This window comes from Solea senegalensis, linkage group LG18, assembly GCF_019176455.1.
Source record: "Solea senegalensis isolate Sse05_10M linkage group LG18, IFAPA_SoseM_1, whole genome shotgun sequence".
NCBI classification, from domain to species: domain Eukaryota; kingdom Metazoa; phylum Chordata; class Actinopteri; order Pleuronectiformes; family Soleidae; genus Solea; species Solea senegalensis.
The window spans coordinates 9,088,026-9,115,788 of NC_058041.1; the positions used below are offsets into that span (position 1 = coordinate 9,088,026).

The 27,763-nt window shown below is 41.2% G+C and overlaps 2 protein-coding genes across 2 annotated transcripts; one reads left to right on the forward strand and one right to left on the reverse strand.

Moving 5' to 3' along the window:
* Positions 1-414: 414 nt before the first annotated feature.
* On the reverse strand, positions 415-25,790 carry LOC122758986 (protoheme IX farnesyltransferase, mitochondrial). Its single transcript, XM_044013423.1, has 7 exons — positions 25,673-25,790; positions 24,698-24,840; positions 24,123-24,504; positions 23,419-23,543; positions 6,256-6,326; positions 2,818-3,050; positions 415-1,398 (listed from the first exon to the last, which is right to left on the reverse strand). The coding sequence occupies exons 1-7, from the start codon at positions 25,701-25,703 to the stop codon at positions 980-982; spliced, it is 1,404 nt and encodes a 467-aa protein (XP_043869358.1). The 5' UTR covers positions 25,704-25,790; the 3' UTR covers positions 415-979.
* Positions 25,791-25,805: 15 nt separating this feature from the next.
* Positions 25,806-27,095, forward strand: LOC122758988 (gem-associated protein 8-like). Its single transcript, XM_044013425.1, has one exon. The coding sequence runs from the start codon at positions 25,979-25,981 to the stop codon at positions 26,567-26,569; it is 591 nt and encodes a 196-aa protein (XP_043869360.1). The 5' UTR covers positions 25,806-25,978; the 3' UTR covers positions 26,570-27,095.
* The last annotated feature ends 668 nt before the right edge of the window (positions 27,096-27,763 follow it).

The following is a 27,763-nucleotide window of genomic DNA, read 5'->3' on the forward strand; positions in this document are numbered from 1 at the left end:
ATGTCGGGTCGTTTCAGTTCTCTCGGCCTTGGCTAAATCCCACATCCTATTTTTTTTTTTTTCTTTTTTAAACAGAGGGATGATGGCAGTGAAGGGGAAGGGGCAGCTTGTTTCTCCCGAGTGCTGCGATGCAAATGTAACCAAATACCAAAACGAGGGGTAAAAAGGGGCGGAAGGGGGAGCACATGTTGTCCCGACAGGTGCGGAGGTGGCCTGTTAAACAGAGCTTATTGCAGGGACGGTGACTTACATTTTGAAGCCAACACATCCACTAAAGGCTATAATTGAAACTTAAATCCATATATTATGTACATTCGGCATCAGCACCACCACTTAAAGTGTGTTAGCAGTGTGTGTGTGTGTGTGAGAGTTTGATAACAGCACAACACGCGTAAACAGCGACACAAAAGCCAGTTATGATTCATGACGCATTTATTGTCAGAGGACCCCGTACAAATAGGACCCTTGTGTTGGATACAGGACTTTTAAGCTATTCCGTTTGTTTTTCGTGCAAGTGAGTCACGAAGAAATGCAACCGTGAAGCAAATCAGTGTTTGCTGAATATATGGGTCAGGCAGAAGGGATCGAGTGAAAGTCAAACAACAGATAAATGCAGCGCAGCAGCTACTTCTGAATAATTTCATAAACCTTCTATCTCTCATTTATTTCACAAATTCAGTGCCGCAGCATGGATCCAAAGAAAGCATCATTAAAAATATCAGTCATGTACAACACACAAGAGGGGCCCCTGTACAAATAAATACAGAATATATACAGTTACACACACAGTGTTCTCTGTAAATCAGCTGCTCTGAGCACTATCATCACTTCCTGGTGTGCAGTGAGCGACGACTGTTTTAAATTTAACACAGGCAAAATATTGGGTCCATCACCTGGAGATGAAACACCAAGGCAGTGTCTCAGTCTTAACAGAGCTCCTCAGAACTCGGAGAGGGTGTCGAAACCTCTCGGGGAGTGGTTAGCTCTGCAGCGCGAGCGGCGACGCTGCTGCGTCCTCCTGGTCCCTGCGAGGCTTCTTGCAGGTGAGCGCCAGCAGCAGCAGCATGGGCAGGTGCCACAGGCTGCAGAAGAACAACTTGCGGGCGCTGCTGCGGTCGCCCTTGTGGTAGAAGCGGAACGCCAGGTAGCTGATGTACACGTTGATGGGCAGGGAGATGATCGGGAAGGTCCAGAGGGTGACGTCCAGCGCGGGCGCCAACGTCGACAGGCCGATGAGACCCAGGCTGTGGCGCAGGGCCACCCGCTTGCACATGCCCGGGTGGGTGACGGACATCATTCGGTAGCCGCCGCGGGAGTAGTCCTCCCTCAAGTTCCAGCTGAGGGCGTTGAAGTGGGGGAACTGCCAGCTGTAGAGTAAACCACCCAACAACAAAGCACCTGAGGGGGGAGGGAAGGGGGGGAGAGAGGATTAATGACGCACACTGCAGAGTCTGAGGGAGACAAACTCACATGCTGCTTCTTTAACTCATACTAAGCATACTAATATTACACCAAGTGCTGACATAAATAGTAATCTTTGGGTGGAAAAGGACTATTATCAATCTTTCAATGGTTATTTTAGTCTACAAAAGAAACTTGCTTTAACCGTTCCCATAGCTAGTTTCCAAAGTACATTTTGTCCAGTGATACATAAACCTTTTGGCCGGCTGTAAAACATAAACTTCCAAATACTTCAAGAAGCAGAAGCATTCATGATGTCATATTCAAACCCACTGTATTTTACTTCGATTACATCTTGAAAGAAAAATGTATATATTACGTCAATTATTGTGGATGGCTGATAGAAACATGGTCTTTCATAATAATTACAGTCATTACTAATAATGAGCGAAAGCAGAAAAACAGGAAGTAATTAAACAGTACAGATTAAATTGTGTTTAAAGCTTTACTGAAGAGGATGATTCGCCATGAAATAAGCGATTTCTGATTTAAAGAAATAACATCACTGAACTGGAGAGAAACACGTTTATTTGATATTATTAAATATTAAACCCCGAGTGTTCCCCAGGGATACGGCAGCAACGCGCTAAAAAAAACAGTTGCCTTAACAAAACACTCCTCTTCACTAACTTTACTCCATTCATTTGCATTCATTTGGCAGATGCTTTTGTCCAAATCCACTCACAGAGAGTGTATTCAAACTCTGCAGGAACACCGAGGAAGGACAACTAACAACACTACAGGGATTCTGGGCTATAGAGTATGTAAATAAAGCTTTATGTAGTGTGATGTAAGGGCAGGTTAGGAAGGTCCCGATAAACCCGGTGAAGCACGACAGTGGCGTCGGAGCGGGGAAACAACAATGTGGCTTCGTTTAACTTGCGCTGCAACGTTTATTTCTTGATTAGTTTTATAGTCCATAACCAAGCCAGTTTAAACACATTCAAATTACAAACACAAGCAAATGCAGTGCTGACCTTTGAAAACGTGGAACCAAGTCAAGTTTAATGATTTGAATAATAATAATAACAATAATTAAAGGAGTTAATTTACCAGTAATGTTGCAGAGTCATTTTTCTGTAATTGACTTATTCATTAATTGATTACTTCCTTTGGCTCTAGATTAACTGTTGCTGAAAAGGTGTAGATCTCGTTGTGTTATTAATTTGTGTCAACAGACTGTATCTCAACTCAGTAGCTCAGTTTGAAAAGTGACAATAGTGATTAAAAAAAACCCTGTTAAAATTGCCCCCAAAATTAAATTAAAATGTCTTTTTCTTCCAATAACCAAACACGTCAGCACTAGTTAAACACATGAGGCCATTAACGACACATATGTCAACTGGTGAGTTGTACCTGGCTCCAGACACCCGGTGGCAGCTGTCCAGCCCATGATGGGAGGTATGGCCCCGACCAGTGCCCCCACCCAGGTGTTGGTGATACTGAGCCTCTTGAGTGGTGTGTAGCAGCATGTGTAGAGAAAGATGTTGAGGGCCCCGAGGAAACCAGTTAACGGGTTAACAGCCAGCGTGAGCAGAGCGATCCCAGGTACTCCACACGCCAGGGCAAAAGAGACTGCATGCAGGGGGCTGATGTGGAAAAAAGAAAGACAGGGGAAAAGGGGCCAGAGGATATAAGCATCAGATATACAAAAACGTACACAAAAGGAAAGTTTACAAGAATTTCTGGTGTTGTTTTTACGTATAAATAGGAAATTACGGACCAGTACACGGGTTCAGGCGCAGACAAAGGTGCGTGACTTTCATTGCGACTGTGTGATGGTAAACTTTTGTGGGCTTGTGCAGGCACCAGATCGGTCAGTGATAGTCAAACATGTTCTCTCATAAACACACACACACACACGCACGCGCACACACACACACACAGATGCCACACACTGACAGTCAGCGGCCATGCATGGCTTGATCTCAGGAGGCTTAGAGGAAGCTCATCTGATAAGAGTTTGTTGGGGATAAAAGTAGTGCTGCGAGATGAATAGCATGTGCACACAGCGGAGATCAAAACGAGCAGAGGAAAACCGCTGCCGCTCAGGCTTTTACCCGGATGAAGATTTTGTCCTCCTTCTCCTCCTCCTCCCTCCCCTCATCTTTTTATTGAAAACAGCAATGGCGAGGTCTGGTTCAAATTCACCAGTAAATGCCCCATAAATTAAAGAGAGGGCAGATTAAAATCTTGACCAAATGCAGGCCTTTTCTTCAAAAAAGCAAACAGGGCTTTTATTTTGGTGGTGTGGCTGAGCAGGGGGGATCGGTACATTAATGTGATTAGTGGTGTTATGTCTGTTTTATGTGGGCTGAGGTGGGGCCGTGCAGGCTGGCTATGGGCTGTTGACAGTCTGGCTGTGGGCTGGCTCGGTGGGGGGGGCAGCGTGTCATATGGCCCGAGGTGGGTTCACCGTCCTCTGCTTACAGTCTGACACAGTCCCAGCCATAACGTCAGGTGGGTAAAGTCAACACTGAAAACCAACAGTGCGGGCAGCTGGTGAGAAACAACCAAGGCCATAGATCAACATGGAAAACTTGACAGATTTACGCGTTGATTTACAGAAACCGGGTGATTCCACTTAAAACTTTGTTACCTGTTAAATAGTCCAGTAGTAAAAAAAAAAAAACATGACGAGGTGACAAGAAGCAATTCCAAACTTTGCAAATGTGTAATCCTGGGCAGTAAGGACTATATTGGGACCAGATTATTCTTCATAGACTACAGATTATAGAAACCTTCTAGTGAATAATCTACAACAGAAACAAGTAATTACTTACACAGGGCAATCATTAATGTGGCAGTTTGTTTGGAATCATGCAATCACTGAGGATAAAATGCTGGACGCTCAAAATTGACTGTAGTTGTCAGTGTGAGAGTGAATGTCTGTTCCTCTTTGTATGTTGGCCCCCAGCCATGGACTGGCAACCTATCCAGGGGTGCACCCTGCCTTTCATGTGGAGGATGAAGAGGTAGAAAATGGAAATGGTAAATGCAGATGAGTTATTGTATCTGCACTGATAGATAAACAGGAAAATGAAACAATTCTCCTTCAGAGCACTCTGCTTGGTTTAGACCACCATGATTCAGCCATTTCAATCACCATCATTGAGCATTAAGGCTAATTTCTGCCCATGGAAACTAGTATATTTTATCAATAGAGCAAACAACTAATGAAAAATCATTGAAAGAGCCAAACCAAACTAGTAAATATACATGTACACTACAAGCACAAGTGTATCACTATTAAAACTAACTGAGCCAGACCATGACTGATCTGTTCCAACTCGGTCAACAGCCAGGACACACAAATCATGTCTGTCTTTAACCTGAGAGACTGGAAACTGACCTTCTGTGTTCGTCTCTCACTGGCTTGAAAGCAACCCAGCATCATCTCCATATGTGGAAGCCTCAAACCACAACAAAGAATGTGGGATTATGGTCCACATTATTTTACTGAAGAACAATAAAAAGGTTGGGAAACACTATTGTAACCCAGACTAAAAGGGCAAACTATTTTGGAGGCTGACATCATACGGGGCAGACAGACTTTGTGCAGTAAGGCAGATGTAGCGGGGGAACATCATTCGGCTCATAAAAGAGCCTCGCTCTGAAAACAACATGGACAATGTGTAAAATGTGTCCTTCTCATGCATTGTTTGACAGGAGGGCCAAGCCTTCCATCTGTTTGCTGTCAGCAGATGGGGGAGAGACAGAGAGAGGGATGGAGTGAGAGAGACAGCATTTCTATGCGTCTCACAGAAAACACCTCTTTTTGGGAGACACTAAAAGCCAGACAAGAGGCTGTGTTTAGACATTGAGGGAAAACCTTCAGTAAAAGCTAAACAGCAGGAGAATCCACTTCTAAATGCTTTGCCAGGGCGGAATTGCAGAGCGGAATACCTGTGTGTTAAGCTCCTGTCGTGATACTTCTACCTAGACTATGTTGCTGCTGGTATATAATAGCAGGCAACAGAGGTATTTAATTTCCTTTAGCTGGCTGCATGTAAATTGGACCACCAGTGACAGGCATCCCATCCTCTTATGTCAACAAGATACTTGCTTTTGTTTCACTTGAATAAAATGAAAGGCGAGCGGGGGAGCTTTTCCTGTAAGAGTGAAACGCTGCCGACAATGGGTGAAGAGGGCAGGTGGTTCGTGTATCAAGGAATATTTGTGTATCTGCCTGCTTCTGAAGCTGAAGGGTGGCGGTCTTCCAAGGAGTTGTAGGAGCGTGTCGATGCGTGCAGTTCACTGAGCACCAATACAGAGGTTATCTGTCATCTAAACAGTGGAGGTAGCAAAGTAGGGATGGCCAGGTAAACGACACCTTAACCTCAACCTCATCCCTGCTCCTTGCAAACCTCGTAACAAGCTCACATTACACGTTACAGGTGTAAAGCAGAGGGGGATCACAGCTATGACCCTTGTAAGGAAACGTCTATTATGGTGACATAATAACTCAATTACCAAAGCGGAAACAGAAGTATTAGATGAGCGGTAGACGGTACAGTTGATCAAAGCATCTTCCTGTATGATTTGTGCACAAGGTAGCTTGGATGGCCGAGTTAGCCGTCTCGTATTGTTGTCCAGGAGACTTTGCACTGAACTGAACTTGAACTCCTGCTGTGCGGTTACATCTCTCGCTTCCGCAGCATACTCTTCGGTTCTTTGTCAGTCTTTTTATGGTAATAAAAAGTACAGATGGGGGTTTATTGTGTGCCAAATACTGTAGCTCCTACGGAAGACCATGAGAAAATGCTGTGAGGAACCATAAGAAGAAAACAGTACCTGATCTGTCCTCGAACAAGTGGACGGTTCTTCGTACGGTTCATGTTGGAGTCAAAAGGCACCTCAAAGTACTGTGGAGACAGAGGAGCAAGATGTTAATGACAAAACACACTCATGAGGGGAAACGTGCAGTCATTTTCAGGCATGTAATATCTCCAAATACTGCAGACAGCAATGAAAAGTCCCCACACTAGTTGTGGTTCTTGCGAGACTCCTACACTGCAGCTCAATAGCTGTGTCTCTACAATTCAACGAGTGGCACAGGTCAGGCTGAGACACAGTGACACTGACAAACAGATGTTTATGCAGCACATGTAAATAATAAAATCCATCTAATTCACTGCCGGCATGCTCTCTGATGTCACCCTTGTTAACTTCCGCACAAGTGTCTGTAAGATTCATAAATTCAGAACAGCAAGAGCGGTAGTGTATGGGTGGAGTAAAGAGACTTCCACCACAGCTTCCTCTGCAAGTCATTCTACGCCACATCTGGAGAGAAACAAAGTGGGAAGAGCTGCTTGCTTAATGCTCACCCTGCACTTGAGGAGTAAATGAACTGGAGGTGGAAGGTGGAGGCAGCGAGCTGTAGGGTGGGAGGCGGTGATGGTGGTGGGGTGTTCGGGGACACAAGTATGTGAAAAAAACAAAAAACTACTTATACTCCTGTTTTATGATCTGCTCTGGAGGAGTATGCTTCAAAGTGCTCCCATGAGATTGGAAATGTGTGACTTAAATGCAAACACATGGGGTGCTTATACGCAGGAACTGGATAATCTCTCCCTGTGTGCATGTGTGAGCGTAAACTCACATAGATGTGCGTTTTTGCCTGCCTGCAAGAGCCTTTAACTAATGAAGAAAACAGATAAAGCACTTAATGTTCAAGCTCCATATCTCCTTGTATATCATTCACATAAAAGGTCTACTAAACAGATAATCCACTTTTCTCTCCTTCAACCCTACTTCCCAGATTTACTGCACTCATGACACCTAAAAGCCACCGTATTATTAAGAACCCTCTGGTGGAAGGCAGTGCCTTTCTGATTTTTTTTTTTTTGATTTTGACGAGCATTAGAGTGGGCTGCACCAATAAGATCTGGTGCATGTGATGTCTCACAATTTTGACTGTCACTTGGACTCCAGACCAAAAATCAAAGTAAAATAATGTGTTCTAATCTGATGAGGCAGCAACCGCCCAATGCATAGTCAACAATACTGTGAAATTACTGCCAAGACCATATGTCATATTTCAACTTACGTGGTTTACATGAGTCATCTCTGGATTTCAAGTTTGAGTGCAATTGAGCTACTCCTTCGAATTATATTGAAGGTAAAATTAGCAAAAGTAATGAAAGAAACAGGGCCTTTGAAGGTGCTGCCTACCACACATAATAAAGTAGGTAAATATATCACATTTGGCTCCAGGTACTGTGAAAGTTGCAGTAGCACTAAAACTCCTCAACCAACCAAAAATAATAAAAATAGCGGTGGAATAAGCTCTTTTTTTATGCTTCAAAGAAAATATGCTTCCAATTCCATCTTAGCTTTGGTTGTCATTGAGTACAAACTGGTTGCGTCTGACTGGACTCGGCCAGGCTAAGGCACAGCTGTGTGTGTGACTGTGGGACCCTAAGGCCAAGACTGAGGTGTTAATTCTATTTCCTGGGTCAGGAAATGCGTCAGGAGGTCAGGGGCCGCATGAGAGAGAAATGCACTTTGTGGCCAGGACAGAGCAGAGCTGTGCTGAACCAGGGTTGAGGCAGGCCCAGGGCCAAGCTCGCTGCAACACTGCTCACATAAAACCTCCACTTAGTTTCCAATAACATCATTCCACATGAAAAAACAGACAGACCTGTGCACTTTGCTCCACAGGCGTATGGAGACACCTGCACCACAAATAAGACCAAAGAAGAAGTTTGCAGCAGAGGGAGAAAAGAATTTCACAAGTTGGGATTTGCAGTGTTGCCATTGAACATGTGTGCGAGTCTGCAAAGTGACGATTTTGATGTCTAAGTCACTCAGTCCGCCTAACTGTGTGTTGTTTTGCCATTTCAGTTTGCGCCATTCTGCTTTTGTTCATCCTTCTCTGCTTTTTAAGATACTGTAGAATATGTCATCTGGTTGACATCAGTCCCCCTCTCAGTCCCCCCTCTCAGCCCTTGTCATTATTTCCACCCAGTACTGCCATATGTTACAATGATGGCATTAAATTAATTGGGCCATTGGTGTTTATGTGCTGCTACAGGTACTGTAGGTCTGGAGGTCTCAATGCTTCAGAGAACATCAGTTTAAACTTAATTAATTTTCGAAGGTCTTCAACCGCAGTGAACTGAGGTTACTTGATTGTAATTTACAGACAGTATTTAGTGGTTTAGCAGTCTCGAGCTGAGCACCACAATATTCAAAAGTGTGTTTATCAAATTGTGATTTAATGAAGCACTCAGCCGGTCTGCGTAATATTGACAAAGATGATATTGTTGATAAGCATCTCTATTGCCAATTATGAGCACATTTTCTAAAACTGAACAAAATAAATGAATAAAAATGTTCAAAATAAAGAGCAGAACAATTAGTATAGCTCTCACTACAACTCAACTTAATGCTGCATATGAAATTTAAAAAGTATCCCCAAAAGCAGAGGATTTCTATTGTGGTAGGAGGGTTCGGACATGATTTCAAAAGTCTTTCCATCTTCAGAATGAACAATACAATAAAGTTCAAATTCAGTTTTCACTGTGGTGAATGTGCACCATGTCTATGACAACACAGCCTTTCTTTGTCGGTCAATGTTAATGTGTTAAATATGGTACTTTTTAAATAAGTGGCATACAAAACTAAAATTTGAAAATGCATCAAGCTTCAGGTGACTTTTAGTTACAACAACAAAAAAAAGTCTGGATCAATACCAAATCTATGAATCAAGCTCAGGATAAACCTTACAAAGCAAAGTGGCTGGCGAGAATGAACCGGAAGTTATCGCTGCTGCTCTCAATTATGGACAGAAAAGCACACACACACACACAAACATATAACTGCAGGGGCAATTATCTGCCAGATGATGAGGGGTGGAAACAGGCAAGACCAAAGTGTGAAGCAAGGAGGAGGGGAGCTTTAAGCTGCCAGATCCCCAACGCTATTAAAGAGAGAACGTGATCCACTGCCTACCACCGTGACTCAATCGATAACAGGCTGCAGAGAGACATTTCCTATTCTGAAAGTAAAACAAGATAACTTGGCTTTGTTTCTTAGTATGATTTATTGTGATGTCAAACCATAAATTGTATCTGTAAAAAAAGAAAAGAAACAACAACAAAAAACATCAGGTAGTTCAGATTTGAAGGGCTGCGAAAAGTTGAAAAAAAGGGAGTAGTGGCTCAGTAACTACACGCCATGCATTTACTGTGTCAACTGGAACGGCTGGAGTGTACCTAAATACAGGCACAGGAATACATGCAGTATTCCTATACATGCAATACTGAGCAGCTGTATGGCTTTGGTTCATAGAAACATCAGCTGGCCTAAACAGCACATCTCTCTCACTTCACCGAAAGAAACCCAGGTGCATTGGCTAAACCCAACAACGAGACAAAGTCACTTGTTGGAATGTCAACTGTTTGCACGCAGGAATAAAATGGCAGACCCGAAATCTCCACAAAGTTGGGCGCGCGCCAATTCGGATGCTTGAGAGCTCTCAAAGCCCCTCACATTCTCTGATCAACCACTTGACAAATGAGCAGCCAGAGATTTACATAGATTAAGCTGTTCTCAGAAGTCAAGTTGTTTGTTCTGGCAGGCATTCATTAGTATTGAAGTCAAATGAAAGAAAATAAATTGCACTAAACAAGACACACAACACGACACATCACAACACACAAAAACACACTGGTAGGGCAGAACTATGTTGTTTCAAGATGTAGTAGAGGGAGGGCTGCTGTTCCATCTCCAACATGCTGTTGATGTCTCTTAAGTCACATGAATAGTCTTGAAAGTATGTGAGCAATGATGTGATCTTGCAGTGAAGAACCCGTTGAACACTTCTAACGCATTCATTAACCTATTAGCACGTCTGTGTGGATAGTAGAGGTGTTAAGAAATAGTCAGAAACCATTTGGCAAAAGGATAAAGAGGGGGTGAAACAAGGAAGTAGGTAAATTGAAAAGAGGAAACGTCTGTCATGATATGGATTCAGTACAAAATGGATTTTTGGACTGTAAAAACAAAATCTCTCTATGGAAAAAAACAACAATTTGGTATTGATAGAGTAAGAAAACAATCACTTCTTTTATGTCAGTGAGAAAATAGAAATATATTCCATAGCATCTGCAGTGGAGGTGAGAGGTAAAATGGACAGCTAGCAAATGTTGCCAATTCTTGTCATCTGCCGAACCTTTGACTTGATGAAATGATAGGGTAATGGCACAGCTGGTGTGATTATACATGAAAAAACTAAGATAGTTTGCACTGTTTAATTCATGAACAATGAAATTGAGTTTACAGGGAAAACTGAAGTGACATAAGCGATGATCCAGACATCCATTTGTGATCCAATTTCCATGTCTGCATAGTGACACGCACATGTGTATGTAATCACTTTTTATATCAACCTTCAAAAGAATGTAACAAGCCAAGTTGAAACTAGTGATACTTATTTGTCTTCTAAATACCAGAGCCGCACTATCCTGTAACTATACAGTAAATAAACATCTTATTTTATTCCTTCTAGGCAACAGGGTAGAGACTGCAGTTCTCCATCTGACCAAGGAGTGGATCATGTCCCCCTTTCTTTACAGTGGTCTGTGTACAGCCGTTGGCAGCGGTTCAGCTGGCACCGCTTCTCTCCTGATTAATAGCCCAAGAGTGAGACAGTGAAGCGCTAAACTGTCCTCATGTTAATCAGCCAATTCATGCCGTGCAGAGCCACATTACCTCTGGCCTACCAATAATCAGTCCTGTTTGCCCGTGAAGATATTGGAAGAATCTGGGAAAGCTCACTGCAAGGCCGAAACATGCTATGCTGTCACCACGTAGGCCACAAAGAGAGGGATAGTGAGGTAAAGCAAAACGAGGATGAAGATTGAAATGGAGTAAAACCGAACAGACTAAATGTGGAGTATTATTCTTACATTTCACTTTGCATGCTTTTCACACTGCTCGCTTGATCAAAGTCTATTTCTGTCCTGCACAGACATCTTAAATCACTAACGCAGAGAGCCTCAGAGGAAATGTGCTTTTTGTTTAAATGTGATGTGCCATAGTTCATCATGCATACCTCCTGTCATATCACATCACTGATGTCATCATTTATCCTGCATCAAGACCATGCCACAGTGCCTCCTAGTGAGAGGGAGGACTCGGATTGCAAGTCAGTTCCAAGATGCTAATTTAATGTCACAATGCAGAACCTTTGGATTATGGGTTAGACATAAATAAATGGGAGAAATGCATGAGTTTTGAATATTAATCTTAATTTTGCCAAATGGTTTAGTATAATTTACCCTATTTTCATTCCACTGTAAATATATCAACTGTGCAAACAAGACAAATTCCTTTGTTGGTGAGCTAGCCAACCCTAACTCCAGTCTCTGTCTGATAAGTTAACCCTCTTATTAATGCGGGAATTTCACTCCAGTTGCCATTAAATGTGCACATACTTAAGTGCTTCCTATTAAGCTTCAAAAACTGTGGGAAAACATATCAGTGAAAAGCTGAATACATAGAACGGGCCTGTGTGTGGTCACTTGTTTAAAGAGAAATAAACAGTCCTTTCCTCCATCAGTGGGCATTTGTGAGTAACTGTGAGGGCGCGACTGACATGACAAGTACTTTGAAAGCCTCTCAACAGTTTAGGTGCAGTTGGAAAAGAAGCATGTGCATGTCGGTGTGTATGCTTGAGAGAATGTGAGTGTTTAGATTTTTTTTTGTCCACAGCTGTGTCCAACCACAAGAAGCCTGCAATGATATGACTGGCCCTGAATATTTTAGAAGAAATGTACCCCTTGGAAGTTAGAGGTGATAAGGAGCAGGCGCTTATGAAGGCCCTCACTGTTCTCTCGACATGACAGCAGCCATCAGCACCTCTGGAATATTTGTATTTGCAGCAATGACCCATGGCAAAATCTAGCCCCTTGATCTCGGCAGGCTCATTCAACACACCATTCAAATCAAAATGAGCGCCTTTCAAGAAGACAACACAGTAAGGTCTACATCTGGGTTTAGCTCACAACATTACCTTATAAAGATATTAAACATCTTCTTATGGCCAACTACATACTAATGAGACAAGTTGGAAAAAAATAATCTCTAAACTAAAACCAGAACTGCCATGACATTAAATGTACTGCAAAGAACAAATATAGGTCACCGGTTCGAAACTACCTACATATAGCCTGGCCTCCAAGGTAAGTTTGCGTCTGAAAAAACCTCCTTCAATTTTCTGCTTGTTAACGTGTTCTGGAAACTAGACTTCTGTTAACACACATGCATGTCAGGCTGCTGCTGAACAGCGTATGCACTGGAACAAAGTACAACCTACTTCTTGACCCAAATAGGAAAATACAAATAAAGTACAGGGTTAATGTCAAGGGTTTGCTTTGAAATTGCCTGAAGAATCATCTTGAAGCATCTTCATTCTCCCACAAAATAGGGTTTTTTAATAAGGAAATATGTGCCATTGCCAGCTTTCCTTCTTATAAACTAGGGAGAACTGCAGTTTAAAGTAAAAACACTGTTCAAGACATCTCCTAGTGTGCTAACCCTCTTTATTTTTAGCTTCACACTTTTGAGTGACAGGAAATGCAATAAGGAAAACTGAACTATGTTTACATGGAGGCAGAATAATTGCTAATAAACCCAACACAAGGACGAAGACGGTGGTAAACAGTGGCAAAAAAGCAAATAAGTAATAATAGTAAATAAGTGCACTAAAAGTTTCATTTGTTTTCTCTACAGTAAATTGGAGGAGATTGAACAGGCTCGCACAATTACTGTCAGAGACTTTCCTTCTCCACTGCTAGAGCTTTGCCCACCCAGACCCATTACACTTTTTTCCACTTTCTCACTCAAAGGTTTACTAGTTAGCTAGTCGAAATGTTGTAGGAGGGAGTGCTGTTGGAGTGAGCTGTGTCCTCAGTCAACCAAGTGTCCTCAGACTGTAACATAAATTGTTCCTGGCAGGATGTGGTATGACACAGCTTCCCTTCCAGAGAGTCTGAATTGGGAAAGTAAGCTAAGGCTGAGAGAACTTTTATATGTGGTCGCAGAAACAAAAGAATGGCGCTAATTTATCTGAGATTATCCACAGAAAAGTGGAACACAATATCCAAGTTGTACACTAAATATCTAAAATATCATGTAATTTGTCAAGTAAGTCTAAATACAAAGAATGCAGAAGGCTAAGGGATCACATTTTAAAGTGAACTCACTCAGCCATATCAAAATTTCCTTCAGAAATATTAATTTTTGAAGACAATGCATTCAGTTAAAATTTATATTTCTTTGTTTTACAGAGCAAAGTATAAAGGACCCACGTCTTCAACAACAAAGGCAATTTCAAAGTTAAGTGCCATTTAAATTGTGGGCTGGAGAAACTGGAGCTGCTTCTACAAACCAGTCGTTACAACAGAAGCACAGAGAGGTGTAATTTAAGTTTCATAAGCACAGCTCAGACAACAGATATGTGGAATCCCTAGAATCTGTCTAAGTTAGATAAAAGATACAGACATATGGCTATAATCACTTAATGGACACACGGCCAGCTGTTTATCGTTTTCCTATTGATTGAAGGTGTGTGGGTGTAAAATGAATGGGTACACAGCAGTGGTTACTTCCGACTACTTGAATGACTCAGTATATTAATAGTTTTCAGACTAAAGCACGTATGTGTGGTTTTATGGTCTTTTTGTGCATTAATGGCTGTTGAACGTACGTGGGGAAGCAGACAACACCACAGTGGATGAGTACAATGACTGGGTCTCAATGATCATCGAAGATCTCTTTTATCACATGGCCAAAAGTGTCCATGAGATGGAAAAACTAAATGCAGTTTAGCTTTACCCACTAATCTAGGGAATGCATAAGACAACACGGGCCTTAATGACAAAAGCCACTTCAAAGTACAGTTACAGAGCAACACTTAAGGGGGATACGTCATTTTTGTTTATGGGCTGACAATGAAATGCTCTTTTTTGCAAGCTCTTGGCTTAAAAGAGGCTTGGTAAGAAGTGAAAACAGTAATTAAGATATCAGCATAAATGAAGAGTGAAAGCAAAGTGTGGCTTTATGATCTCTTTGCGATCCCCAGGTGGGGTTAGCATTGCCTCATGTCAAGTGCCGAAAAGCATAGGTGCAGTTAAAACTTTGTGACTGGTAATCAACAGTTACTACATGACAGACTGTCTGATCCTTATAACCATCTGCAGTTTCTCCAGTGAAAAAGGAGAGAGACAAGGTCCACACCCGATCCAGCACGAAGATGGGACTTGATACAGGCAGCAATATAAACAGCATTAGGCTGAATGACACCGAAAAGCTTTGAAGGAGGAGTCCACACAGGGACATTTGCCAACAAAAGCAACACAAAAAAAACATAAAACAAATTAAAAGAGTGAATAAAAAAAGAAAATGAGCTATGCATGATGCTGAAACTCTTCTACTGCTAGAAGACACAAGAGACGAGAACAGTTATTGTGTTTGTTTCGGGAAAGCTTTGGTCTGGGTAACCATTTTGTTTTCCAGCCATGATGCCCTTGCCCCTGAAGCTTCTATGTTTGAATCAAATTAGCATGCAGTGTTGGCTCACGGGCACGTTATAAACAGGGCTGCTTTTGTTAATTATCCACGGATCTCAGTATTACAAAGAGTGTTCCCTACTTGCCTTAGGCCAAGTTACCTTCAGATAGAAAGGGTAAACTTGCTCAAGTTTCATGGACAAAAAAATGTACATAAATACATAAATGTGATGTTTCAAAAAAATGTGATGGTTTAATTAGATGTCCTTTCCAGAAATCTAACTAAGCCACTCCACAAATACACCATTCTCTACTACATTGTTTATCACCAATAAAATCAGAACAAGAGCTTGTAGTCGGTGTTATAATGAAGAGCACAGATATCAGGGAGCCTGGGAGCTGTCTTTGTATCTACATGTACAATTACCCTCGAGCAACTGAACAGAAGAAGACAGGCCAAAAAAATAGTAGTCTTAATAACCATTACGTTTCAGCTCAACAGAAAACAGGACCTTTTATGAAATGTGTTATTTGCCCGTCGTTGATTTTATTGTAGTTCAGAGGCACACATCAAAACAATACATATTTATCTGACTGACATTGGTATAAGAAAAGACGTTCTGCGACAATGCCAAGTTTGGGGTGATTTGGTGTAAATGCTTTAACATATTCTTTTTCTTTTAGTTTGGGTGGCACTGTTCAGTAACTTGCAAAATAGTCCACAAAAAAACAGTAGATAAAAATCAATGTAAAAAATGGTCATAAAATCGTAATCATGATTTTAAAAAAACAAAACAAAAAAAAACCCTATTCGGGCTGAGGCTTGGCAATAGGAAGAAGAGGAAAGGTAAAAAAGTGATATTACATTCGCTTAATAAGTATGCAAGCTTTTTGGCCTGCTAATTTTCAGCAGGGCAAAGGGACGATGAAAAGAGGAAAGGGCCACTTCTAAAAGGAGGGCATCGCCAGCAACCCTTTTAATCACCAGCTATAATCAGCTTCAGTGTGACACTAGTGCAAGGGGGACGGTTTGTCCTTTAGACATACAGGAGCCTTTCAGTGTCTCTATTCACTGACACTTTCACCAAGCGTCCTGTAGGTGCAACTAACTGTGTTTCGGTGGGAAAGGAGGTCCAGAAACACCAACATAGCTTAAAGGAGTTCTTAGGGTTGCTTTTAGTACAGGTAGGTTAACCTCAAACTGAGTTTAACATCGCCACACTGTACAGTGCCAACCTATTGGCCATTCAGACCTTTTTCCATTTACTGAAAACACTGCCACGAGCAGTAAAACAGAAATCACACAAATCGGGTATGTCCTGTCCAGTGAAACATAAACAGCTTGCGTGAGGTCACTCATGCAATGTGAGGTGTGGAAATGTTGTTGGTGCCAGACAGTGCTAAGGTGGGTGGTTTCCCCCTTCAAGTCTCAATGGTGCCTGCATCACTTTGTTATGCCAGTGAAGCCCATAATCACAGTGTTTTGTCAAAAGCTAAAGGCTAATCAGGGAAGTGTTAAAGAGGGGCTCCACCTGCCCATCAGTCAGATATGTTCATACCCCCGGGTGAAGGCAACTCCATTGTGGTGAGGTGGGTTTGCCCAAACAAGTTGTGATGTTAAAAACTCAGAGACACTTTGCATGTGTAGAAGTGCATCTTTTGAGTGTGATCTAAAGAGTATGCCCACTACAGTGAGAAACTACTGGTTTCCTCTTCTTTTGAAGGTATTCTGTATGTATGAGTGCAGTATAGGATCCAAACAAATACAAAAAAATATATTATGTACATATATGGGAGAGTGCTTTTTATATTTATCAGAATTCTAGCAAGTTATCTCAAGTGGCAACGGGAGTATAATTGTTGGGGACCTTCTATACAATGTTAAGAAAATATTAAACATGTAAAAAACATGTGTAGTCTCTAATTCAGAGGATGACAACCAATGTTTAATCTCACAATGGCCAATGTGGAACATGCTGAAATACCATCTTAATCATTTGGCCTGATTCAAATATTATAACTGCATCTAAATGCTGAGCTTTGAATTGTGGTAATATATATTTTTTTTATTTTAATGCAATTATTTTATCAAAAGGCACAACAAAATAAAATCGGAGGAAAAGCGTGCCTTTCCTTTTACAAGCATTTCTCTAAATTCACAGTACTGTACTGGCAGGTTTTACTGAGTGTGTGAGGTGAGCAGTTATTGTAAAGATCAGCGGTAAAGCTGCGCTGCATAAAATGAACTACAAGTATTTCATTAGCCTGCTGTTGTTGCATGCCAACACTCTTACAAATGAATTGCCTGATTCCATGTCCCCCCCGTGTTCTTTACCTTTAAATGTTCGGTACTATAATTGAACTGTGCAAAATAATAAGTGACTCTGTAAATGGCTACATTATAGACAGTTGGTTTGGGACTAATTCAGCCCCAGAATTTTATTAGCATGCTTTGACACTGATTTTCACACTCAGACAAATCAACTGCAACACTGATGTGAGACTTCTAGAAGGAAACTGAATTAAGATGGTGTGTGAGTAATTCATTGTTCATTTCTACATGTTAGTCTTGCGATGGACTGGTGACCTGTCCAGGTTGTACCTCGCCTTTTGCCCTCTATCAACTGGGATTGGCACCAGCAGCTCCGTGACCCTCATATGGAGGATACAGCGGTAGACGATTAATGAATGAACACACACAGTGTCTGGTTACATTACATTACATTGCCTTATATTCATTTCCTGGAGACTTATTCTTACCTTAAACATAACTACCACTGGCCTAACCTTAACCTAACCATACAACATGTCTTCATCTTCAAACGTAATAATTACATTATGGGGAGTTGCTTTTTTTGTCCCCATAAGGAAGGCAGGTACCCATAATGTGTCAGTGTAAACAGATCTAGGTCCCTACAGCATATTCCTGGAAGTAATTCCGGGAACAAACACACACACACAAAATTAATTACCATTATTAACATAACCATATTTAAGCCTGCCTGGCAACTGTATATTCTCTTGCTTCCTCTGGGGCATTATCTTGAGGCTATTGAATAGTTGGATTTAATCTTAATGGCTATCAGAGGACAGCATCTGTCTCCCATTTGCGGCTGCAAGAGAACCAGTTGTACAGTTTGAAATGGATGAGCACCCCACAGTTGACAAATACAAAAGGCTTTAAAGAAAGAAATTAACTATTAAACAAGGCAGTCGAGTTAAATATTAATTTCAATCCAGTACCTAAACAATGATACCTATCAAATCCGTTTCGTGCCATCTCAATTGGCAATTAGGGAGAAATTTCCATTAGTTCCTCCATGCCTAAATAACAAGTTGGCAGCACATCAAAACAAAACTATCAATGTCAAATATCAACTTGCCATTATGTTTTCACTAAGCTCCTGATAAAAATGATTCTAAGAGTGTAATCTGAACTAAGAATGGGATCATATTTGTGTAAATTCATCCATTGGTACACCTTTCTGATGTGCTTGACATTTAACATCAAAAAACCCTGGAAAAATACCAACTACATCAAAACTTAACAAATATTTTTAACTGGTGATTATAGAATGTAACTCATGTAACTGATATGATGAGCACAACTCATCTGCCAAAAGATATCTCAGGAAAAACAAACCGCACAATGATGTCATCATGCTAAAGGTATTCTGTTGAAGCCATATCCTCTGTCACTACTTCTCAGCAGGGAACAGACACAAATCCAGTGGAAAAGTTTCACTTTCTTTAAAGAGCGCAATGGTTTGTGGTTCTTCAGTGGTCATGAGGTCTTGTTTCAAATAATGATACTCTCAAGAGGTACCATGCCCTGTGAGGTACCCCAAACTACAACAAGAGGAGATCTACCCTTGAAAATTGCAGTGACAGCCTTGACTGTGGAGGCCCAGCAACTCTGCTTCTAACCCAGACAGAGGCAGACATCTACCACTTAATGTGCTACTGATGGGCCACTATCTACACTTTCAGTCCATCAACAGCAGCAGCAACAAAAAATGTATATGCAGCAAGCAAAGATAACAATAGCCAGCCATCCCAGACAAAAGTATACTTAATCGCCCAAAAATAACAAACACAACAAGACATCACTAAAACAAACAACCACAGCAAAAAGAGCATCTTAAAGCATCTAACACCTAGACATTATTACAAACATGCTCACTTTGTGGTTTGGCACGCTGGTTGTAATGATGACACCACTGCATGTAAATTACATCTTTTTAAAAAAACAAAAACAAAAGCATGCTGTCCTGTTATTGACAGTCTCATGATTGGGAGCTAAAGAACGCGAAGAACTCTAAAAATAAAAAGTATCTGTTTACGCTGTCCCCTATAATTGAAGTTGTTTATAGAAAGGGATTGCTACTAAATTTATCTGACAGAGATAGCTAAAGCTCAGTCAAAATGCTACAGTCAAAAACTAAAACCCTGATACATTCTGACTGCAGTAACACAATACATTGCTGTTATGATTTAAGGCTTCTTAATCAAGCCAAGCATACATATTTACAGTTCAACAGACTCAGTAGATTTATGCATTTCACTAGCTATGCCTCAAGGGAGTATTTAATTTATTTAATACCAAGGGAATTTCCAGACTTGATTGGGATCAAATTCACATGGCAGCACACCAATCTGACCTCCAAATACTTGGGTAAATATGATTAACAACAAGATGACTGCCACTGTGAACAATATAGCGATAAAGACCAGAGATTAAAACACCAACTGCTAGAACAAGCCTGCACTGTGCTACCATGTGCTTGAAATTGTAGAAAACAGTGTCAGTCGAGGTGACCATGCTTTTAAAAAGCCATTGATTGGATTAAAAAAAAATCCAAGTCAAATTAGCTATTTAATATGTATATTCAATTATGGCATTTTTCCAAAGGTTGTAAAAAAAAATCTAACATTATCATACTGTTTTGAGAACACGATTGTCTGTATAACCTGTGTTCAGTGTGTGACCATACACTTGAGGGTAAGGACCAAGATGCTCTCAGAAGGAAACATGCGGGAGGATAAATAATGCATGCCTGCACACGACAAGAGAGCAGGGTGTACCTGCGTGTGTTTGGAGTGGATGTGCTGGGGGCTTGTGGGGGCTCGCTTATGCGTGCCAGCCTCAAGACAGCTCACCACAGGAGAGACAGAGACACAAAAGAAAAGTCACGGTCATCATCAAGAAAACAGGAATGACACTAGGCAGCCACAAAGCAAACCAGCTTCAACCCTCATCAAAACAAACACACGAGCAGACATGGTACGGCTGACACTCGAGACACTGTCAAAATAGTGAAGCACAGTGCATTTGACAATAAACCCCATACAGGGTGTTTACACTGCTGGGGGGCACAGATTTCCTAGGGGTGCAGCAACTTTTGCCTGAAACTCATCTGACCAAATTATCCAATTAGCTGAAGTAGTGGCCAAAATGGAAGGTGATGATGGCTGGAACACCTGCGGAGGCTGTGCTCAGTGTGGGGCCCAGGGGACCTAAAGACCAGCACCTTTTCAGCTAATGTTAGCTCTCTAATTCTAGGGGACTCTATAGTGAAAGCTTTGGTATGTCTCTGAACAGGCTGAGCTATTTACAAGTATTACCCCTTTCTTAACCTGAGCACCTCCACAAAGGATTTAATGCCAGTCTGAGTAGCAAGACTGAGATGCAACCAAAAACATGTTCAAATGTTTCTAATTACCAATCCACAAGCGCTATTTTAACTGGAAACTGATATAACTACATGCTACATTTGCTATTGGAACCAATTTTTCTTTCTGACTATAGGACATATATGACAGAATTAGCGTTTTGTGCTGTGTTGGGAAACTCTAGTTAACTTGCCATTGTTACGTGACTGCAAGTGCTTACAACTTTCCATCCGTTTCCTAAGTAGCGTAACATTTTGAAAAGAAACCACAACATTTCTGTTGGCCCTACGGGCATGTCCCACATGGGACAAAGAGCAGCCTTGGCTTTTGACAGCACTACTGAATGTCTGGCTGCCACTCTCAAGAGCCAAAGCATTTTTCTCTCCCTCAAGACATTTTCCTCCTTTCCTCAAGGTAATTTGACAGTTGTGTGGTCACATACTTGCACACTCCTCTTTAGATGGTGAGAATTAAGGGATTAGGGTGGAACAGTGGATTCTATAGGAAGTGATCTTAACTAGGGCCTTCCTCTACTTTGATATGGTTGTCACGATTGTGTTTGATTTTTCATATAAAAAGACATCTAGCTTTGATCACAACTAACCACGCGAATGCACCAGTTCTTTAAGATGAAAGAGAGAAGGGGGAAAAATAAATCTCTGGCAGATGATCTGAAGGTAGTGTGTTTTTCCTTCACCATTCCTTTTTTTTTTTTTCATTTTTCAAGTTTATGAAAAACAAATGGATGGCAAAAGTGTTACTAGGGAGATCAGTAAAATACAGGTGAGGGCGTGTCTTCAACAAAAAGAACTGAGAGCCAATCCTGAGTTGGTTCATTGCAGCAAAGCAACAGGCAATTACGTGTCACACATGACATCCTTTGTGCTACAGTGTTTGTGTAATTATAACCCAGGAAAATGGCATTCTTCACCCAACAAAGCAACACAAACAACCTCTCTTTCATCTAATGTAGTATGACATATACTTTTCATACCAGACATACCAGAGATACACTAGCTGACTTTGTTAATGTTTGGTTTGATGATTTAATTCAAGCTCTAAGCATGTGAACTAGCCCAAAAATACCACAAATCCTACCATAGAGCACACATGTAATGCTTAACTTAATTAATCATATTCACAAGTCAATACTTTCTAGGGGGTTTAAATTACTTCATACTCGTGTACTCTGGTTTAATGTATAAAAGTCTAAAATTCTATTTCATAAGAAATGCTAAAATGTTACAAACAAGCCTGAAAAACATAAATGTTTTCCAAAACATTTATGCAAATTTCCTTCTGGTTTTTACACCACTTGTGTCATTGATAAGAATAATTCAGACTACATCCACTGTGAAGTCTGGTCATCCTTTACCTTTGCTGTAGGTTTGAAAACTAGACCCAGACGGAGGAAACAAGAGAGAAGCCCTGCAAGGCAAATAACAATGTTTCTATGAAATGTGACGCCATGCTGTATCCTGACCTCAGGCTGAGCTGGTGGAGAAAATGAAGAGTGACGGGACTGATGTGAGGGTGGGCCCACAGATTATGGAACACCCAGGGTATGAACAGTGGCTGCCGCCTCTTACATCACTCAGCGCTCTGAATGTCTTGGAGCTCGAGTCGGGGCTACTCTCTTCAGCATGAGGAAAAGGGGCATTTTTCAAATACCTGAAGAATATTTACACACCTGCTCAGTGTGCGGTAGAGGTGCACAGCTCTGTACAAGCCCACTGAAGGGACCATACAATTTTACCTTGAGCAATTGATGGATTGACACTATTCAGGGCAGGCATGACAGCAAAAAAACAACATTGAATTAACATTTGCACATTCATATATCTTTAGACAAAGCCCTCTGAGGTGGAGCACAGGTGGGGGTTGGACTGCACCTGTGGTGTATTTGACAGAACCTCAGGTCCAACGTGATCAATAGGAGCACAACGTGTGTTTGTGTGGGGAATTGTATGTTTCAAAACAATACAAGCAGCAGGGGGGAACAAGTCTGTTGAGGGGAGGCTTGGGCAGGAGATGGAGAGCATGCCCTAAGGGCAGGAACCTGCCATGTAATCATGGCCGTTTCCAAATTACAGACCACAGACACAACTAAGCAGAGTTCAATGTAGGCCTGACAGAAGGGTCAAGCATTATACTAATATTCTTAAGTCACAGAGTAAATTCCAATTTACAACGTCAACACCAGAAAGCAGAGGGAGGTTTTCTTGTTCTAGGTATTTTAAGTGTGTTGGTACACTCGCTCCCCTTTGTTTATAGCTTAAAAAACTTTGAGCAGAGAAATAATAACAGCGTTACAGACAGCTCAGTGCATTTCTGAGATGTGTGGCAAAAGAGGAATGTAGATTGGTGGAAAAAAATTCACATGTACGAAACTTTTTCAACGTTTTCTAAAAAAAAAAACAAGTAAACAAAAAACACCACCAAAAGGACCAAAAGACATCTTGCCAGCTCGGACTAGTCCTCATTCCTTTACTTTCCTTTTAGCTGCAATTCTTCAAACAACTACACAAGCGATGTGTTATTTTTGTTTTACCAAGTTCAATTGATTGCCTACACCTTAATATTGCAGTGAACTCTGATCTTTGTGGAATCTAAACTTAAAGATATTAGATGTGATCTAATAATGTGAGATTAAATATTCTACTAAAGAGATGTTCCTCAATATGGCATGTGGTGTGCACTGAGCCAAAGACAATACATAAACATGCTCAAACAGGCAAATAGACATCTTGTCCTCAGGATGACTGACCTGGTTGATGGAATTGGCACAGCAAGAGGCAAGGCCTGTTCCCAAAGAGGACACAAAGAAGATGAACGGATCAAAGGGCACTGGAGCCATTGCATAGCCAGCTGCTGCCGTTGTAACCACCAATGCTGAATTAACAAGGCAAGAATAATTAGAAAAGGAACATAAAAGTGTTCATATCTATGTTTATCATATATAACAACAGGTAAAGATCAAGCAAATATTTTCCTTGTTATTGAAAAAGCCACAGTATGTTCAGCTGTCAAGTGTCAACAATCAATTTTCCTCAGTGGTGAAGAATGTGGAACTGAATAAATGACTGTATGAAACTCACCACAAAATAAAAAAATAAAAAGTGTCTATCATTGCATTCTGTGCTCAGTATGAGTTTCTAATGACAAATTCTAAAGAAAATGCAGGATCGCCAATAGCTGCAAAGATATGAAGGAACAAATTCCAACTGGAAATGGGAATTATGCTGCACCTTTCATTCTCAAAGCATGAGACTGTGACCTTTTTCTCCAGCTTCTACATCTTTTATTTATTTGTGAGATTTTTATTTGCTTCACCCACATGGTTTATCTGCCTAGCTCCTACATAGTTTCAGAAATATATGCAATTGTGCACATTTTCAAAGAATTTGCAAATATCAAGAATCTTTTAAAAGTAAATATAATACGATGTACGAGATGTAGTCTTTACTCTACCTGTAAGTTTGATTTTGGCCAGTTTGGCATAGATATCCGGTAAGAGGGCCGCTTCAAACTTCAGCTGTTTCCACTGTCTGTCCAGACGAGCTTCCCTTGCCTCATCCGTCTCGACGTGTACGTGTGGAGCCTCATCTGAAACTGTATGGGACACAGAATCTTTTTCTGCCACCACATCTGTTGTAGTTGGGTATATTTCAGGCTGCGTCTCAGTGGTGACACCCTCCACATGTGGCACAGGGCCTGTGACCACAGCATCAATCGTAGGTATTCTGTCCACCTGCGTTTCCACACCATGGTCTCTCTCATCCACAATGGGGGGGATAGGGGTCTGCTTTGGGATGGCACGCTGATGAAGCTCACTGTTATTCTTTGCTACATACTGTAAGGAAAAACAGGTTATTCACAGATGAAGTTACTATTGGTGCAATAAGACCATGGGTAGAAAAGTCCTACAAAAAAAAACAGTAAACTATATACAAATGCATTAATAAAGCAACTGAAATGATAACAATAATAATAATATCAACAATAATAACAAAAAAGAAAGACACAAGGCATAGATAAAAAGGTACCTGGCGTTTAAGGAAGCAGAGATGCTGATACGTCGACAAGTTTGATGGCTCTCTTCTGTGCAGCTGAATAAGGCTGCGCGCTGTCTGGTTCCATCGGGGGACAGAGTGAACTAATTTCTGTTTCACAGTTGAACCAACCAAACCTGCAAGACACAAACTCAATTATCAAACTCAATAAATATTGTTAAGTCAGTTTGATTATGTCCATAAAACAATGAACACATGCTTGCTTGACTCAAATGAAAAGCACATAAATCCAAAGAGACAAAGTCTGCAGGTTTGTGTCCCAGTTAATATATAATAAACAAATAAAATGAATAATCATAATGCTGTAAATATGTTTACAGCAGTTGAAGAAATCTAAGATACTAGGAATGACTAAATCCAGGTCCAAGCTGCACAAATCTTACATGCTGTAAAATCTGCACAGGTGACATATGGAAGGTAATGGATGAAAATAGCAAATGTACAGCTGCAGCTGATGAATAATTAATACTTCTCGGTATCATTAGTCAATACAGCTTTGGAACAACGCTGATAACGATTTCAAATATGTTCCTAATTTTGTAAACCACCATGTGCAAGAATAATGATTGCAAAGAATATTCTAAAATCCCAGTTTAATACAGTGAGACAAATATTACACTAATGTATTATCGAAAGCACACTTGTTATTATCGTGACAAGCTGTCACGTAACCAGTCATCAAGCATTTGTGCTGACTTCCCTTGTTTTGAATAGTAACACTAATACGACTGAACATGTATAACGAAAGACATTAATTGAAATATGCCGTTAGCTTCAGGTAGAGCTGACCTCCGTATAAGGTCACTGCTACACTCCAAACAAGTAAAGGTGGTTAGCTTATGCTAAGCTAGTCCGCTAACTTCCGTCTTCGCTGCGGAGCTTGTATTGAAAAGGCTTCAACATTCAATGGCACGTTAAACTGAAAGTCCCGTGTTCGTCCGGCGTTACCTGACAGCCTGCAACATGGCGCTTTATACATGATCTCCAATCATAAAGCCGGCTCCCGTTTCGTTCCCTTCACATGCAGTGAGCCGCCATTTTCACCTCGTTCGGTAAAGTCATTCACTTCCGGTTCACACGAGGATCGTTTGTGACGACAGCACGTCCATGTGATAGCGCTTCAGCCACAGACTGCAGCAGACACAGCAAGAGGGACACTGGAAAGTTTCCACGATAACACACTGGACAGAGACTGCTAGTTGAACGTTAGTTAAAGTTAGCCGAGAAACCACAGAGGAAGAGGGACCTCCAAACATGGAGGACACAAGCACTGTGATGTCCTGGTTCTCCAGCCCCGTGTACAACCGCTACTGGCAGCACTATTACCAGACCATGTCTTGGCACCAGAGACACAGACGTGCCTATCGAAAAGCCCTGGAGGCCGGCACCGGCTACTGCCAGGAGCAGTTTCACCGCAGTCCGCAGCGCTACGCAGACTGGCACGCGCCAAAGAGTGACAAGTGCGAGGAAGGGGATGAGGAGAGCAGCTCTGACAGCGAGATCGAGTGTGACGTCAGTAACATGGAGATCAGCGAAGAGCTACGACTGTATTTTGCCCAGACGGAGAGACACAGAGAGGAGCTGAAGAAGCAGATGGAGGCCGAGCAGCAGGACTGCTACGTGCTGGCTGACCAGGACCTGCGCGGCGGCGGCGGCTCCCAGCAAGGCACCGGAGCTCCTCCCATCGAGCGACCAGGTGAGAGGCGCGTGGCGGAGATGAAGAAGCTGTACGGCCAGGACTCCGCCAAGATCTTGGCCATTGAGACGGCAATGCAGCTCACATTTGACAGAAACTGTGATCGGAAGCAGCCGAAGTACTGGCCCGTTATCCCCCTGAAACTGTGAACCATAAATAAAAGTTAAAGTTATTTAAAAAGTTGTTTTTAGGCATCAAGGGCCCATACACACAAGAACAGGTCCCAGTCTGTTGTTGTTGTTATTTTCCTCGTAGCTCGCCTCTTAAACCACACAAGTATTTATACACAAATGTTTCAACGCACTCTGTGATGTGTAGTTACAACTAATCCTGTTGTGTGTTTAAGGAGAAATCTTGAATATTCTCCATTTTAAACAGTTTTTTTTTTACATAATAAATAGTTACAGCAAACCTGAGGTTTTTACAGGAACTGGGTGGATAAGGATTGTTTCATGCTCTCATGCTCAATCGTTCTGTAAACACTTTATGGAATGATTAAATACAAAATACAGGGTTGTTACTACTATACATGATATTATGTTATCTTTATGCATTACTGAAGAATGACCTCACAACCTGAGTATGTACCTTGTATAAAAAGCAAAGGAGAACAAAAAAGACTTAATTTTTTGTTCTCCTTTGCTTTTTATACAAGTTTTGTTTTGTTTTTTATTTTGTACCTAATTGTCTTTTGTTGTCAAATCAAGTACATTTTATTTGTATCTGAGCGAAGTACTTGTGGCAACAAGTGATGAGTTTAGTCATGTTTTAAGTCATGTAATAAAATTATTTGGAGACACTTCGCCTTAAAATTTGTCTTTTAATTATAAAAGTTTTGAATTGGGAATTTATATATATTAAAAATGTAATGCTTCATCCCTCACTGCTGTGATGATTAATATTAGGATTACATCTACAGTTACCTTGACCATGTCTGATATGGACCCAAGGACTGTAAATGAGATGACATTTAGAAAATGGAATATACTATACTGTATCATACGATATGTAGTTCACTTCAGTCCCAAAACACAGGTTTACTTGTGGTTCCCAGAGTCTGTAAGAGTAGAATGGGAGGCAGAGCCTCCACTTACCAGTCTCCTCTCCTGTGGAACCAGCTCCCAATGACAGTTCGGGAGACAGACACTCTCTGTATTTAAAGTTAGACTTAAAACCTTCCTTTTTGATAAAGCTGATAGTTAGAGTTGGCTCAGAGAAACCTGGACCATCTCTTAGTTATGGTGCTATAGACCTAGACTGCTGGGGGAATTTCCTGTGGTGTATGGGTATGAATATGACTTTATTATATGCTATTAACCTTGTTCTCTCTCTCCCTAGTTTGT

Excerpts from the sequence above, each read along its gene's own strand:
- LOC122758988 (XM_044013425.1), top strand. The coding sequence starts at position 25,979 with ATGGAGGACACAAGCACTGTGATGTCCTGGTTCTCCAGCCCCGTGTAC.
- LOC122758986 (XM_044013423.1), bottom strand. The coding sequence starts at position 25,703 with ATGTATAAAGCGCCATGTTGCAGGCTGTCAG. Across the intron at positions 24,841-25,672 it reads GCCATGTTGCAGGCTGTCAG|GTTTGGTTGGTTCAACTGTG; the intron begins GTAACGCCGGAC and ends TGTGTCTTGCAG. Across the intron at positions 6,327-23,418 it reads GTGCCAATTCCATCAACCAG|TACTTTGAGGTGCCTTTTGA; the intron begins GTCAGTCATCCT and ends CTGTCTCCACAG.